The sequence below is a fragment of the Gadus chalcogrammus genome, chromosome 18 (genome assembly GCF_026213295.1).
Source record: "Gadus chalcogrammus isolate NIFS_2021 chromosome 18, NIFS_Gcha_1.0, whole genome shotgun sequence".
NCBI classification, from domain to species: Eukaryota; Metazoa; Chordata; class Actinopteri; order Gadiformes; family Gadidae; genus Gadus; species Gadus chalcogrammus.
In genome coordinates, this window is record NC_079429.1 from 1801963 (window position 1) to 1819325 (window position 17363).

Here is a 17363-nt window from a genome sequence, read left to right on the forward strand (position 1 = left end):
AAGTAACTTGTCATATACCTCAACTCTGCTTTTTATACTCAGCCGCAGTGTAACTGAGTGTCCACTGGGTGTCATCGTAACACAATGAAACTCTCATTCATTAACAATACGATTATATATGACTGTACTGAAGCTATAATTGAGTATTATTATAGTTCATATAAATTAGCTGAGGATATTATTAATTCACTGTGCACGTTCATTTTAATCCAATATAACTAGGGTATTTGTAAAAAAAAGAAGTGTCTTCTTCTCGCGAGTGTTGCTTCGAGAAGAAGTGGGCGTGGATGTGGATGTATTCAGTCCGGTGATTGGTCCGCTGTCTCATGTTTAAAATGACCCCGCGGCCCACCGAGCATTACAACAAGATTTTCTTAATGTATTGTTTTGAAGGATCTCAACGAGATTAAGTCAAAGTTACTGCCATTAAGTAAGTGAAGTTACCGTATAATATATATGTATTGTATAAGACAATCTGAAATACAGTAATGTAGGTTGGAAATGTGTCCCTGCAGTAACTTTAGTTAGCACGGGTGTAGCCGCTAGTCGAGCCACTGATGGTGTCGTTTACTGTACTACAGTTGTCGTTCTCGTGCAACTGTAGTACACTGTTAATTATGACGTTATGAATATTATGATGATCTTAAAACCAGAATGTTGGAGAGCTGCTTGGCTGGGAAGCCCGATAGAGAGGGCCCTCTCCGGGTAGACGATATCCGCAAAGATCTATTCCAGGACTACTCCTCCTCACCAACCCAGGTTTGATTACGAATAATACATTATTATAATATTATATTATCATTAATGTTTTCTTTAAAACAGGTTCGATTAACCATTAATAATTTGTCATCATTTAATGATGATGTTAATCTCTCCATAAAATAACAGCATCAATCAAATATTAAGCAGCTGAAGGTGAACGTCCAGAAGGAGAACCTTCAGGTCTATCTAAGGATCAGACCACTCACCTCAAGGGAAAGCATCCAGGACGTGCCAAAGGTAACACTCACTCACTCACTCACTCACTCACTCACTCACTCACTCTCTCACTCTCTCACACACACACACACACACACACACACACACACACACACACACACACACACACACACACACACACACACCCCTTCTTAGGATGTTCCCATTACCTTGTAAAATAATTGTAATGCTTCCTATAGCATTGACACCTATTTACAAACCTTCCGACTTCCTATGACCTGGATACCAGTATAAGAGTGTCTTTAGTATTGTCAGTGTGTGTATTCAGTTTTATGAGTGTGTGATAGTATAGTAAGTAATATGTGTATCTTTATTGTCGGTGTGTGTAGTCGGTGGTATATGAGTGTGTGATAGTATAGTAGTCTTGTAGTTGTTTTATCAGTAGTATTGGAGTACTAGTTGTATTGTCAGTGTGTAGTATTGGAGTGTGTGTAGTCAGTACTAGTATTGTAAGTGTCTTAAGCAGACTGTGTGTTTCCTCAGGACTGTGTGTCCCTGGAGGGGGTGGACACGGTGGTGTTGAAGGCTCCTTCGTACTGTCAGTCTAGTTGGCACAGCGACAAGAACCTCCCGCAAACCTTACAGAAGTTCAACTTCACCAAGGTGAGAATATGTGTCCATCTATATACCGAGAACAGTGTGTACTGGTGTCTATTAGAGCAAGCATTGCATTTATATCTCTTTATAATATATTTTATCCTTTGTCTTCCCCTTAATGGTTCATTTTCTTCGATATCATGTCACGTGTGACCTCAGGGCATGCAGATGTAAACAAGCATTCCCGGCTTAGCCTGACACATTTTTCAATTTGTTTTTACTTTCACGTTCAGATAAACCAAGAACCAAGTTTACACTGTACTAGATGGTATCAAAAAGTATTTGTATTTATTAATATAGTGCTAGTATCAGTATGTTTAACTTTAGTAAATCCAAAGGCAACATACGGGGAAACAGGACGGCTAGCAGACCAACAGAACTAACGTAGTACTACATGCGGGTGGTAATTATAATAAAGTAAAGTGAAGTAGTAGTAATTGTAGTCACTAATTCCTAGTATTAGCCTAGTACTTACGAGCATATGTTCTTCAGGTGTAGCTAGTATTATGCTGCGTTCCAGCCAGGGACACTTTTCAGCCCGTAAGTGATGATTTAAAGTCACGACTCATGACTCGGTAGCGTTCCAGGCAAGTCGCGTCAACAAACCCTTCTGCGGCTGTGTGGGCTATACTCAGTACGAACCACGATTAGCGGGTTAGCGAAGTATGTGGCGCTCAAAGCCAGGGTATGCTGTGACACGAAAGTATCTCTGTTTTAGCATTGTATCGTAGGGCTGGGCGATATGACGATATCATACCGTGGACGATATGAAAGTGTCTACCGGGAGAGATTTGGCCATATCGTTTATACCGAGAGAGAAAAAAATATACATATATTATATTGCACTGCACTGACTGAAGCAAGGCAGGTGTGAGACTCACCTGTTAACTTGAAAAAAAATCTCATTTGTATTGAAGAAACAGTTTGAAGAAACAGAAGAAACAGAAACTATTTTTACCACCAGCTATTTGCACAGCACATAACTTTATTTTATAAGTGTATAATTAGTATTTAAAATATTTGTGTGATGCTGTGATTTTTATTTTATATTACACTGCACTGACTTGCAGCCAGGCAGGTGTGAAGCACACCTTTAAAAATTTTTTTTAATTGCATTGAAAAAACAGTTCAATGTTTACAAGATGTTTGCACTATATGACACTGCAGTTAATGACAGATTGTTCGCTACTTACTCCTTTGTAAGCATGGAAATTCAAGTTCAAAATAAAAGAAAAAACTGATCAAATGTGAAGTATGTTTATTTTAAGCCATTTATTATTTTAATTTACTTCAAAAATACCATATCGTGATATATATCCATATCGTGATATAAAATTACTCATATCGTGATGTAAGATTTTGTCCATATCGCCCAGCCCTACTGTATCGCCATGGGGACGTATGCTGCCAACCTTACCTGGCTCGGCGTAGTTGCGTAAAATAACCGCCTAGTGATCTTGAAAAACAAAGTTATCTGATGCGCGTGCAATAATGCCACTAATATGGACGTTCATACCATAAAACATGTCCTAGGAACCGATTTTTTTTTTTTTATAGATGCTACCAACAGAGGCCGCCATTGTTTTTTATGTGTGTGTGACGTCAAAAGCTGTAACTGGGAGTAGATGGATCTGGTATGCGCAGCAGTAGTGTCAGTACTAACTGGTACATGTCCTGTAGGTGCTGGGTCCAGACAGCAGCCAGAGACAGGTGTTCGAGGGGACGGTGAGCCCGCTGGTCCGAGGGGTTCTGGAGGGACGAGACGCTGTCGTCTTCACCTACGGTGTCACCAACGCCGGAAAGACCTTCACCTTCCTGGGTCAGAACCAATAACCTACCTTATACCACTCGGGTCAGAAGCAAGAGCCTAACTCCGTGTTAGAACCAGACTATCTTGTCTGGCTATATGCTTTAGATTGTATGTGTTTAACTGTGCAACTAGTTTGTGTATAATATCTACATATATGTATGTGTGTCTATATATGTCTAGTACATGTTTATCTATGTATATATTATGTGTGCATCTATCTTTCCCGGGTATGTGTACGTCTAGCCTTACCTGGTATTGTGTATGTCCTCAGGTCCGGAGCATGATGCGGGGATCCTTCCCAGGTCTCTGTCGGTCATCTTCAGGTCCCTAGAGGGCCGTCTCTCTGCTGACTGCAGCCTGAAACCTCAACGCTGTAAAGACGTCACCAAGCTAACCCGCCTGCAGCAGACCAACGAAGCCACACTGAAGAACCAGCTGCTGAAGCTGCTCAAACAGGTCTGTCTGTCTGTCTGTCTGTCTGTCTGTCTGTCTGTCTGTCTGTCTGTCTGTCTGTCTGTCTGTCTGTCTGTGTGTGTCTGTGTCTGTGTCTGTGTCTGTGTGTGTGTGTGTGTGTGTGTCCCAGCATTTTTGTGCTTCATGGATATTTTCTCTCCCTTTAGAGCGACAGTCAGAAGTCCAACTTGTCTCAGAGTTCAACCTGTTCTTCAGAAGGTATTAAAACAAGATATAACTATTACTACTGATAGTAACCTTAACTACTAATTATTAGTACAATACATAACTATGAGTAACTACCACTGTGCTATTTATTTATTTATTTATTTATCAGTACCATACATAACTATTCCGGCACCTGTGTGTTGTTCTGAATTGATTTAATGTGTGTGTGTGTGTGTGTGTGTGTGTGTGTGTGTGTGTGTGTGTGTGCGCGTTTGTGTGTGTGTGCGTGTTAGGGGACTCCAGGATAAGCAGTGCTAGCACTAGTTCTGATACTATTGCTAACATCAGTGCTAACAGCAGTGCCGCAGAGTCTGATAGTTTCCAGCTCACCGCCGACTCTACAACAGAGTTCTCAGTCTGGGTTTCATTCTGTGAGATCTACCGGGAAAATATCCATGACTTACTGGAAACACAGGTAACGCACACACACACACACGCACACACAGAATGAGGGGTGTTATGGTCATGGGATGTGGGTGTGGTTATTATGATCATGTGATGAGTGTCTTGTTCACGTGATGCAGGAGCCTCGAACCCAGAAGAGAAATCTTCTACGTCTGGCTCAGGATGTCAAGGGAAACTCCTTCATCAAAGGTACCTCCCGTCATCTACCTCAACCCACCTCACCCCCACCCCAATAACGTACCTCAGCCACTCATTACCCCACCACCACATAATGTACCTCACGCCAGCCCCATAATATACCTCACCCACTCTCATAACCCCCCACTGCGTTATGTACCTCACTCCCACCCCAAGAATCGACCTCAAGCCCATATTCTCCCCCACCCCCCATATCCTGCCTTACCACAACCCCCATAATCTAGTTCTCCCTCCCCCCCCCCATAATCTTCCTCACCCACCCCCATGAACTATCTCAGCCTATCTACAAGATCCTAGTATATAGTAGTACACGATAATATATGTCTAGTGTGTAAGATAAGAGAAGATGATCCTTTATTAGTCCCACACTGGGGAGATTCGCAGGGTTTCAGCAGCAAACTCTCCGTGCAAAACCAGTAGTGCAGAATACAAATATAGGACTATGTACAACAGTGCATATGTATTGGCAGTGAGTGTGTGTGTGTGTATATATGTGTATCCTTATAGTATGTGTGTTTCTGTGCAGACCTACGCTGGGTTCAGGTCCAAAGTGCAGAAGAGGCTTACAAAATCATGAAGATCGGCAAGAAGAACCAAAGCCTGTTCGCTACAAAACTGAACCAGCTGTCGAGCCGCAGGTAACAACCAATCCAAGGCCAGCAGGGATGATTTAAATCACACGACAAAGCCTGGCTCGTCAACTCCTACAACCTGAGGCAGAAACGCCTCTGATCGTTTCCCCATGTTAGCTGCAAGGCTTTCGTTGGATGCAAAGCTAACGTTAGCTGCAGAGCCAGCGTTGTTGATCAAAGAATGCCCCCAATAGGTACCTGTCTTTCTGACTGTCTGTCTCACTCTCCACCGTCTGTCTCCTTGTCTCCAGCCACAGTATGTTCTCCATCAGGATCTTGCGTTTGGAGAAGACAGGACTCATGAGAGTGAAGTCTGTGAGCGAGTGAGTCCCTCTTATACATCACTAATGACTTCCTCACAACTCACTCTAATCAGAGTACTGAAGTGTGTGTGTGTGTCTGTCTGTGTGTTCTAGGCTCTGTCTCTGTGACCTGGCCGGATCCGAGCGTTGCACTCGCACCCAGAGCCAGGGTGAGCGTCTCAAAGAGGCGGGAAACATCAACACCTCCCTGCTCACGCTGGGCAAGTGTCTGAACGCCATGAGGCTGAACCAGCACCACAGGTCAGCAGCGCCACCGTTTACCTCCTGCCAATCCTTGTCTGCCCTTATTTGGTCACAAGATGTCTGTCAGCACTGTGTGTCCGCTCCTCTCACCACGCGTTCCCCGTCTCCTCCTCCCGTCGGTCCTCCAGGGTTCCTCAGCACGTTCCCTTCAGGGAGTCCAAGCTCACCCACTTCCTGCAGGGCTTCCTGTGCGGCCGCGGCGCCGTGTGCATGATCGTCAACATCAGCCAGTGTCCGTCCGCCTACGACGAGACGCTCAACGTCCTCAAGTTCTCCGCCCTGGCCCAGAAGGTTCGTCCCTCGCACGCCTCCAGAACCCCCCCCCCCCTAAAGGCCGCCGTTTACCATCCATCAAGTAGGCTGGGAGACGCGATATCGATAGGGTATCAATGTATTCACTGTTGATTTATGTGCTGTGTGCGTTCAATGACGTGAGCCGCTGTGTGGCGCAACATAACCACTGATGAGGTATCGTTGACCAATCACAGGCATTTGTGCATTGGGGCGGTACGTGAGCTGCTTCGGCTGAGCCACTGTGGTGGCCCAATGCGGCGATTCAGAGCCCAAACACACCACAGGCTACAGAGCGCTGCTCTCACTCTCCCCGTCTCTATCTACCTCGTTCTCTCTATTTCACTCTGTCCCTCGCTCGCTAACTATCTCTTTACATCTGTGTCTCTCTCTCTCTCTCTCTCTCTCTCTCTCTGTCTCTGTCTCTGTCTCTGTCTCTCTCTCTTTGTCTCTCTGTCTCTCTCTCTCTTTCTGTCCGTCCATGTCTCTCTCTCTCTCTCTGTCTCTGTCTCTGTCTCTCTCTCTCTCTCTCTGTCTCTCTCTCTCTCTCTGTCCGTCCATGTCTCTCTCTCTCTCTGTCTCTCTCTCTCTCTCTCTGTCCGTCCATGTCTCTCTCTCTCTCTCTCTCTCTCTCTCTCTCTGTCCGTCCATGTCTCTCTCTCTCTCTCTCTCTCTCTCTCTCTCTCTCTCTCTGTCCGTCCATGTCTCTCTCTCTCTCTCTCTGTCTCTCTCTCTCTTGCTGTCCGTCCATGTCTCTCTCTCTCTCTGTCTCTCTCTCTCTTGCTGTCCGTCGATGTCTCTCTCTCTCTGTCCCCCTCTGCGTAGGTGGTGGTGCTGACCTCGCGGCCCGTGCTGCCCCCTGTGGCCCCCAAGAGGACCGCCAGGGAGCTGTCCATGATCATCAACCAGGCCGTTTGTCCCAGCAAACGGGGACGGCAGAGCTCCATGGTCGCCTGGGAGACGACTCTAGAGGATGTGGTGGAGGAAGATGATGATGAGGATGACGATACTGACGAGGACGAGGACGAGGACGAGGACGAGGAGTGTATGGATGAGGAGACTGTGCTCGAAGCAGGCCCCGAGGAGGTGAGTGTCTGTCTGTCGGTCTGTCTCTATCTGTTCGTTCCCAAAATTGACTTTTAGGCCCAATCCCATTTCTAACCCTTACCCCTCCCCCTTGTTTTGAAGGGGAAGGGGTAAGGGGTAGAAAGGGTAAAAGAACATGTAGGGTGACGTTTTGTCTATTTTTCCACCATGGCAGTTAAAAGGACAGCCTTCTAAGGCCCAATCCCATTTCTACCCCTTACCCCTTACCCTACCCCTTACGCCTTCCCCTTACCCCTTCAAAACAAGGGGGAGGGATAAGGGGTAGAAATGGGATTGGGCCTTAGAAGGCTGTCCTTTTAACTGCCATGGTGGAAAAATAGACAAAACGTCACCCTACATGTTCTTTTACCCGCCAAACCTATCCGTCACAGGCTTCACAGTCCCCTAGCACACCACATGTTTCAATAAACTGATCATGTGTATTTTGCATGATACACAGGTCACGTTAGTTGCATGTATGTATGGTCTAATGTGTCCCAGGGCGGCTGGCGGGCGGCTCTAGAGCTGCAGATCAGAGAGGAGGTCAGCGCTGAGTTCATGGAGCTCTTTGAACGCATGGAGAAGGACTACAGGTGCTTATCCTACTATTCTACTACCACTAGTACCACACTACTACTCCTATATACATACTATATTATTACTGTACTTTATTACTGTATATAACTACTACTATACTATACTGCTCGTCTATACTCCTACTACACTACTACTCCTATCTAACTACTATATTATTACTGTACTTTACTATATAACTACTACTATACTATACTGCTCGTCTATACTCCTACTACACTACTACTCCTATATACATACTATATTATTACTGTACTTTACTATATAACTACTACTATACTATACTGCTCGTCTATACTCCTACTACACTACTACTACTATATACATACTATATTATTACTGTACTTTACTATATAACTACTACTATACTATACTGCTCGTCTATACTCCTACTACTACTATATACATACTATATTATTACTGTACTTTACTATATATCTACTACTATATCACTTCTATACTATACTGCTCGTCTATACTCCTACTACACTACTACTCCTATCTAACTACTATATTATTACTGTACTTTAGGGCTGGGCGATTAATCGAATTTTGATCACGATTTCGATTTTAGCGTCAAGCGATCACAACATTAACATAATCGAGTATTTCGATTATTAATATTTTTTTATAAATGTTTTATAGAAAGGGCAGAACAGCCGGGTACATATCTCTAATTCATTTTAGATTGGAACGTTTTCTTCTTGACCATTTTGTGTATTTTTTAAGGCGAAATTTCAAAGTTCTCGGTTACAAAGTTTCTTTGGGAGAGTCATGCTGAATTAATACAACATGTTTTCAAACTCAAAAAATAATTGTTTCAATAATCGTGATTACAATATTGACCAAAATAATCGTGATTATGATTTTTCCCATAATCAAGCAGCCCTACTGTACTTTACTATCTTACCACTACTATACTATACTGCTCGAATCTATACTACCAGTGTGACATTTATTAATATTCTCCAGTGAACGCTTGGTGAGAGAGAGGGAGATTCTGGAGGAGAGAGCAGAGAACAGAATGGAAATCATGAAGACCCTCGTCAGCAAGACTTCCTGTTTGTCTGCCACTAACGAGGTACTGTCTGTGTGTGCTACTTCATGTCTGTCTCACCCTTCATCTGTTACTAAGGTACTGTGATAAGTGTTAGATTTCAGCTTATTTCTAAACTGTTCGTATAGACTCTGCGTTGTGTATTTTTCGTCGTCGTAGTAATTCTTGAAGTCGAAATCAAAGCAACTTGATAGGTTGGATAAGAGGGTTGAATAGAAGGTTTATTCCAGGATGTAATACAGCGAGATACAGACTTAGGTTGAATAATCTATAGTGGACGCGGTTGAGGAGCAGTTTCGAGACGTGTTCCTTGGCTGTCGATCCCTCTTCTCACCAAACCAAATGGAACCAAATTAAATTAAAGAAAACGTGAATAACGAGAACAGAAACACTCTCCCCCTTGATGAGGTATATGGCCCTGGCTTTGTCCCAGACGACTGGGTTGGTTCATCCTTGTTGGGACATCTCAAATGGCGGAATGTTGGAAATAACACCTTGTATCAGTGTGAGAGGCACTGGCCTGTTCCTAGACTAGAAATGTGAACACAGAGAGACACTATGTACACCATCATTCTACATCCCTCCCTCTTGATCATTTGCACTGCAATTTGCAGTGGCTTGCATGTGTCCACGATGTCTTCTTAGCTACACGAACAGCGGATCGAGTCACTAATAGAATTTGGTATGGCCCCTCATATTTGGCCTCTAACGCTAGTTGTTTTGGTTTGTGGATCATAACCCATTGCCCTGGCACTAACGAGCCCAAGCTGCATTGACCTGGTTTGATGTCACCTGGAGAGTGTCTGTCTGTCTGTCTGTCTGTCTGTCTGTCTGTCTGTCTGTCTGTCTGTCTGCTACTTCATGTTTGTGTCTGTCTGTCTAACTGTCTGCCACTAACGAGGTCACCTCTGTCTGTCTGCTCAAAGGGTGCTACTGAGCCAACCCAGCACATATCTGTCTCCTAGCAACACACCTTTTCACCTAGCAACACACTCTGTCTCCGAGCAACACACCATGGCCCTCATAGCAACACAAGTCTTTGTAACACGTTAAATCTGACGTTATGATGTGTAATATGATGTTAAAGGATTGACTGTAGCGCATAATGTGTGTCGTTACAGGAGGAGGGTCGAGAGGCGCTGGAGCAGGTGGTCACCATGATAACAGCAGACCTCCTGAAGATCAAGAGAGATGCTGAGGAGGCACACACCTGTCTCACTGACAACACAGGTACACAAACACACACCTGTCTCACTGACAACACGGGTACACAAACACACACCTGTCTCACTGACAACACAGGTACACAAACACACACCTGTCTCACTGACAACACGGGTACACAAACACACACCTGTCTCACTGACAACACAGGTACACAAACACTCACCTGTCTCACTGACGACACACACACACACACACCTGTCTCACTGACAACACAGGTACACACACACTCACCTGTCTCACTGACAACACAGGTACACAAACACACACCTGTCTCACTGACAACACAGGTACACACACACTCACCTGTCTCACTGACAACACAGGTACACAAACACACACCTGTCTCACTGACAACACGGGAACACAAACACACACCTGTCTCACTGACAACACAGGTACACAAACACACACCTGTCTCACTGACAACACGGGTACACAAACACTCACCTGTCTCACTGACAACACGGGTACACAAACACTCACCTGTCTCACTGACAACACGGGTACACAAACACTCACATGTCTCACTGACAACACAGGTACACAAACACACACCTGTCTCACTGACAACACAGGTACACAAACACTCACCTGTCTCACTGACAACACAGGTACACAAACACTCACCTGTCTCACTGACAACACAGGTACACAAACACACACCTGTCTTAATGACAACACGGGAACACAAACACACACCTGTCTCACTGACAACACGGGTACACAGACACTCATCTGTCTCACTGACAACACAAACACACACCTGTCTCACTGACAACACGGGTACACAAACACTCACCTGTCTCACTGACAACACAGGTACACAAACACACACCTGTCTCACTGACAACACGGGTAAACAAACACTCACCTGTCTCACTGACAACACGGGTACACAAACACTCACCTGTCTCACTGACAACACAGGTACACAAACACACACCTGTCTCACTGACAACACGGGTACACAAACACTCACCTGTCTCACTGACAACACGGGTACACAAACACACACCTGTCTCACTGACAACACACACCTGTCTCACTGACAACACAGGTACACACAAGCACTCACCTGTCTCACTGACAACACAGGTACACAAACACTCACCTGTCTCACTGACAACACAGGTACACACAAACACTCAACTGTCTCACTGACAACACACACCTGTCTCACTGACAACACAGGTACACACAAACACTCACCTGTCTCACTGACAACACACACACCTGTCTCACTGACAACACAGGTACACAAACACTCACCTGTCTCACTGACAACACGGGTACACAAACACTCACCTGTCTCACTGACAACACGGGTACACAAACACACACCTGTCTCACTGACAACACGGGTACACAAACACACACCTGTCTCACTGACAACACGGGTACACAAACACACACCTGTCTCACTGACAACACGGGTACACAAACACTCACCTGTCTCACTGACAACACGGGTACACAAACACTCACCTGTCTCACTGACAACACGGGTACACAAACACTCACCTGTCTCACTGACAACACGGGTACACAAACACTCACCTGTCTCACTGACAACACGGGTACACAAACACTCACCTGTCTCACTGACAACACGGGTACACAAACACACACCTGTCTCACTGACAACACGGGTACACACACACACACCTGTCTCACAGACAACACAGGTACACACACACTCACCTGTCTCACTGACAACACAAACACACACCTGTCTCACTGACACTGGATACACAAACCTGTCTCACTGACAACACGGGTACACAAACACACACCTGTCTCACTGACACGAGATACACAAACACACACCTGTCTCACTCACTCAATCACTCACTCTCCAGGCACACACACCCCTGCCTCAAGTTTGTGTGTGTATGTGTGGCGACCTATATAATATCAACCGGTGTATTAGTACATGTGACCTCGTTTCATAAGGTGTTCCTAATGCACAAGAAGCTTGAGCCCAGCACAACGAAGGAAGGATGGGGGATTTGACCCTATTGGTTTGACAGACTGATGACGATCTGACCAATCACAACCTTAATCATGTTCTGCCTGCAGAGCTGGAGACGCTGCGATTGGACCAGCAGAGATCACATGATGAGCTGGAGACGCTGCGATTGGAGCAGCAGAGTTCACATGATCAGCTGAAGGCGACTCGGGAGGTACTCATCTTATTCTTCCGCTACCAGTACTATTTGCATGCAAGTAGTTTCACTATGAGTACTACTACTGCACAATTTATACGTGTGTGTGTGTGTGTGTGTGTGTGTGTGTGTGTGTGTGTGTGTGTGTGTGTGTGTGTGTGTGTGTGTGTGTGTGTGTGTGTGTGTGTGTGTGTGTGTGTGTGTGTGTGTGTGTGTGTGTGTGTGTAGAGGCTGTCAGATCTGATGGAGGCATGTCAACAGAAAGATGACATCATCAGCAAGCTGCAGGTCTCCATGGAGACGGCCGACACACAGGTAAATACGTTTTATTAGTCATGTTTCAGGGAACCTTTAATAAGGTTTAAGTTGAAATGTCCTAATGTTACTTTTGTGTTTTAGCTCACCAGGTTACAGCTCCAGATCAGGGAGAAGACTGACGCTGAAGCTGGCCTATCAACGCTATTAGAAGACGCAAAGAGCCGCCTCCAAATCCTGGACCTCCAATTGGAGGAGAAGAGCCAGAGCGTCGACCTTCTCACCCAGGAAGCAGATGTCTTGCGACAGGAAACGACTCGGGTAGCTGGCCGCTGCAAATTCACCTTGTTGGCCCCACCGCCTGTAACGAAATATAAATCTGTTCATTAGTTACTTTACCACTACATCTTACACACTGTGGTGGCTAGCTGTGGTGGCTAGCTGTGGTGGCTAGCTGTGGTACCTAGCTGCGAGGGCTAGGGGTGACGAAGGGCTGTCTGTTTTACAGAGGCGTGAAGAGAAAGAGGAGGGTGCCTCTGTCTTCCACGCGGCTGTGGAGGAGATGAGGAGGGAGGGCCAGGACGCTGTCGAGAAGTCGGCCCAGAAGAGGCAGCACATCGCCCAGCTACAGGAGGAGATGGACCAGCTCAGAGACTTGCTGACCAGCAGGTACGTCACCGTGCTTACCCTTAGCCCTTAGCCCTTAACTCGTATCCCTAACCCTAAGGGCACTGATATACTAAAACTAAATCAAAATTGGATTTTTCCGCACAGAAGAAATGGTAGATTCTGGGTACCAAATCAAAATGCCACATTGGACTTCTATTGCCACAGTGTTTAGGGAACTCTAGTCAAACCGTTCCCACAGATCTTCCAATTGAGCGATTGCTGCCCACAATTGTTTTTCTATGCCAAAAGACAATTCCCTCTGCCCTACCCCAAATGAAACCCTTTCGCCTCTACCCCTCTCCTTATCATTCCTCTCTCCTCCACCGCCCCTCCCTCAGTCAGAAGGAGTGTGTCCAGCTCAGGGACGACCTAGCCAATCAGAAAGAGGGGTCCCTCGATCTGCGTCAAACCTGGCAGACGGACAAAAGGCTCCTGCAGCAGCAAGCAGAGGGCCTCACGGTGCAGCTGAAGGCCTCTGAGGAGAGCTGCGCGAAGGGGACCATCGCGGAAGAGCGACTCGCTGAAAGTGAGAGCCAGTGCGCAGCTCTGCAACAGAGGCTCAGGGAGAAGGACCTCGCAGATGAGGAGAGGAAAGCGCAAGATGAGGGAGAGAAAGAAGGTAAAAATATAAACCTCAAGTGGATGAATCCTGTGTGATTTTTGATCTGCGCTTAACACGTGTGTGTGTGTGTGTGTGTGTGTGTGTGTGTGTGTGTGTGTGTGTGTGTGTGTGTGTGTGTGTGTGTGTGTGTGTGTGTGTGTGTGTGTGTGTGTGTGTGTGTGTGTGTGTGTCAGAGTTGCGGCTGGCTCTCTCGTCTCTTCAGGAAAGGCTAACGGAAAGCCCGACGGAAACAAGCAGTTCAGGTAACTGACTTCCAACCACTACTAGAAAACAACGACCTATGTTTATAGATGTTACATGATTACATTCCACATGACTATAGAGCTCGAGTCCTTCTCTCTGCAGAGACAAACACTCACACGAGCGAGGAGGAGGAGGAGGAGGAGAGAGGAGTGGAGGAGGTGAGAGGGGGAGTGGAGGAGGTGGTGAGCAGAGAGGAGGAGGAGGAGGAGGTGAGGAGAGAGGAAGAGGAGGAGGAGGAGGTGGTGGCGGTGGGGGAGGGGAGGGGAGGAGAGGAGAGGAAGGCCACTGTGGTTGAGGAGTTGAAGGAAGAACTGCAGCGTTTCCACCAGAGGAAGGAGGAGGACAGGAGGCGGGCCGAGTTTGAGGCGGTGAAGAGGGAGATGGAGAGGCTGCAGAGGAGCGAGAAGGAGCAGAAGGTGACTGAACACAAACAAAGACATTTCTACAAAAATCAAACAAACCACTTGTTTGTATTTAGTATCACACAAACCTACTCACGCTTCACACGCGGCGTTGTGTTGCGGCTTGTGTTGTGGCAGCGAGTGGTAGTCTTGATTGGATGTTTTAAACATGGCCGTCCATCTGCTCTCTTCAAGCATCCCAACACCAGAAGCTGTCGCAAGAGGAAGAGTGAGGTGAGTCTCTGTCTATGAAGGGGTGAGGGCCGTATGAAGGGGTGAGGGCCGTATGAAGGGGTGAGGGCCGTATGAAGGGATGAGAATTATGTTGTTGATGAAGGGAAGAGAGCTCTTGTTTTGTGAGGGGACGAAGTGGTTGGTGTCTCCCCTTGTTGTGTTGTGTTGTTGTTACCATGACGACTCATCCTCTCCTCCTTCTTCAAGGCTCACCCCAGCACCAGGAACCTACGCAGGAGGAGGGTCCAGGTAGGGCTCTGTGAAGGGGTGAGGCCTCTCTATGAAGGGGTGAGGCCTCTGCTCTATGAAGGGGTGAGGCCTCTGCTCTATGAAGGGGTGAGGCTCTATGAAGGGGTGAGGGCTCTCTATGAAGGGGTGAGGCTCTGCTCTATGAAGGGATGAGGCTCTATGAGGGGGTGAGGCTCTGCTCTATGAAGGGATGAGGCTCTATGAAGGGGTGAGGCTCTATGAAGGGGTGAGGGCTCTCTATGAAGGGGTGAGGCTCTATGAAGGGGTGAGGGCTCTCTATGAGGGGGTGAGGCCTCTGCTCTATGAAGGGATGAGGCCTCTGCTCTATGAAGGGGTGAGGGCTCTGCTCTATGAAGGGGTGAGGCCTCTGCTCTATGAAGGGGTGAGGCTCTGCTCTATGAAGGGGTGAGGCCTCTCTAAGAAGGGGTGAGGCTCTGCTCTATGAAGGGGTGAGGCCTCTGTTCTCTATGAAGGGGTGAGGCCTCTGAATGGGTGAGGGCTCTGCTCTATGAAGGGGTGAGGGCTCTGTTCTCTATGAAGGGGTGAGGGCTCTGTTCTCTATGAAGGGGTGAGGCCTCTGAATGGGTGAGGGCTCTGTTCTCTATGAAGGGGTGAGGGCTCTGTTCTCTATGAAGGGGTGAGGGCTCTGTTCTCTATGAATGGGTGAGGGCTCTGTTCTCTATGAAGGGGTGAGGGCTCTGAATGGGTGAGGGCTCTGCTCTATGAAGGGGTGAGGCCTCTGAATGGGTGAGGGCTCTGCTCTATGAAGGGGTGAATTATATAATTGTATTGTTTGTTTTTTAAGGAGCCGCAGGAAAATGACACGAAGAGAAACGGAGTGAAGGTAAATAATACTACCATACATACTGACACGATACTGCAGTACAGACAGAAACAATACTACACTACTGACACTATACTGCAGTACATACTGACACTATACTGCAGTACAGACAAACAATACTACACTCCATACTGACACTATACTACAGTACGTACTGAAACTACTTTCTAGTACGGCTAGTACTAATACTGTACCACTGTCGTTCTAGATACCACTAGTTACTGTTATACAATTGTACTATGTTAATACTATGTACTTTGTAGTATTTTACAGCTATACTATGTTAATACCACAGTTGTACTATTTAGTATTATACAGTTGTACTACAGTAATACTAGGTAGTATTAGACAGTAGTAATGTGTTACTACAGTATTACTAGGTAGTATTAGACCGTAGTACTATGGTAATACTAGGTAGTACTACAGCAGTGTTTTGTTTCTGCAGGCGCCAGATGGAACGCTCCAGAGGATCCTGAACTCCCCCTCAATCCTGAGCTCCACAGGTAGAGTGTGTGTGTGTGTGTGTGTGTGTGTGTGTGTGTGTGTGTGTGTGTGTGTGTGTGTGTGTGTGTGTGTGTGTGTGTGTGTGTGTGTGTGTGTGTGTGTGTGTGTGTGTGTGTGTGTGTGTGTGTGTGTGTGTGTGCGTGCGCGCGTGCGCGTTCTGAGGAGAGATTGATCTTTGACCTCTGCCCTGAGCAGCGAAGAGCATCCTGAACCTGGTGGTCAATCGCTCGGGAGAGAAAGAGGCGGTTGTCGTGGAAACAAAGCAAAAACGAGGACGGAAAAGACTCTTCAAGAAAGACATCTCCTCTCCCCTGCTCACCCTCACACCACACACGGTACTATAGTTCTACTTCACTACTATTGTAGTACTATTATAATATATAAATCTCCTCAACATGCTGCTATTAGTACAATGGTTAAATAAAATGACATGCTATTATTGCAACCTCACCACATTTTGCAAAGCATTGCGTAGCCGTGTTGCTTATATGCACCTCAAATCAAGGCGTTTTAACCCCCTAGTGTACATTTGGTGTAATGACACCTTATAGCTTGCGGAAACGCAAATAATGATATCTGTTGGCAACATTGTTGCGTTGTGTTTGCGTGCCAACTATTCGATCAAATCACCAAGGAAGCATTTTGATGCCTTTAGGGTCAGTTATTATTATGGTACAGCAATCATAGAAACATAATATTATAATGTTACCGCTATTATAATGCATTAAGTGACTTTGTTCTTGCAGACTATGGAAGGATCGGCATAAAAAGAACGCAGCGACACGAAGAGACTGCTGTGACCCTACAGGCGGGCCGTCACTGTTTCTTTCATATCATTATTGTTATATAAATTGTTTAGACAAAAACATATTTTTTCTTTTGCATTGTTTTACCTTGTTTACTAAAATAAAACGTTGAATGCCTAATCGGTGATAGAAATGCCTTATCTTCAGTCGAAAACTTCAAACAATGATAGTGGGCATGTTCTAGCTGCGTGTGTGCGTGTGTGTGGAGTAGTGTGTTAACTGATAAGC

The 17363-nt window shown here is 46.1% G+C and overlaps 1 protein-coding gene across 1 annotated transcript; it reads left to right on the plus strand.

The window, feature by feature from the left end:
• Window positions 1–296: 296 nt before the first annotated feature.
• kif20bb (kinesin family member 20Bb) lies at window positions 297–17253 on the plus strand. Its single transcript, XM_056577057.1, has 31 exons — window positions 297–430; window positions 654–759; window positions 889–999; window positions 1483–1602; window positions 3277–3415; window positions 3678–3862; window positions 4027–4078; window positions 4321–4502; window positions 4612–4681; window positions 5217–5328; window positions 5574–5645; window positions 5739–5885; window positions 6017–6179; window positions 7005–7265; window positions 7767–7858; window positions 8832–8940; window positions 10038–10146; window positions 12223–12326; window positions 12537–12623; window positions 12708–12884; window positions 13072–13232; window positions 13571–13851; window positions 14028–14096; window positions 14200–14255; window positions 14427–14513; window positions 14694–14732; window positions 14940–14981; window positions 15787–15825; window positions 16271–16328; window positions 16525–16664; window positions 17076–17253. Exons 2-31 carry the CDS (start codon window positions 655–657, stop codon window positions 17094–17096), a joined length of 3390 nt encoding a protein of 1129 aa, XP_056433032.1. The 5' UTR covers window positions 297–430; window position 654; the 3' UTR covers window positions 17097–17253.
• Window positions 17254–17363: the final 110 nt, after the last annotated feature.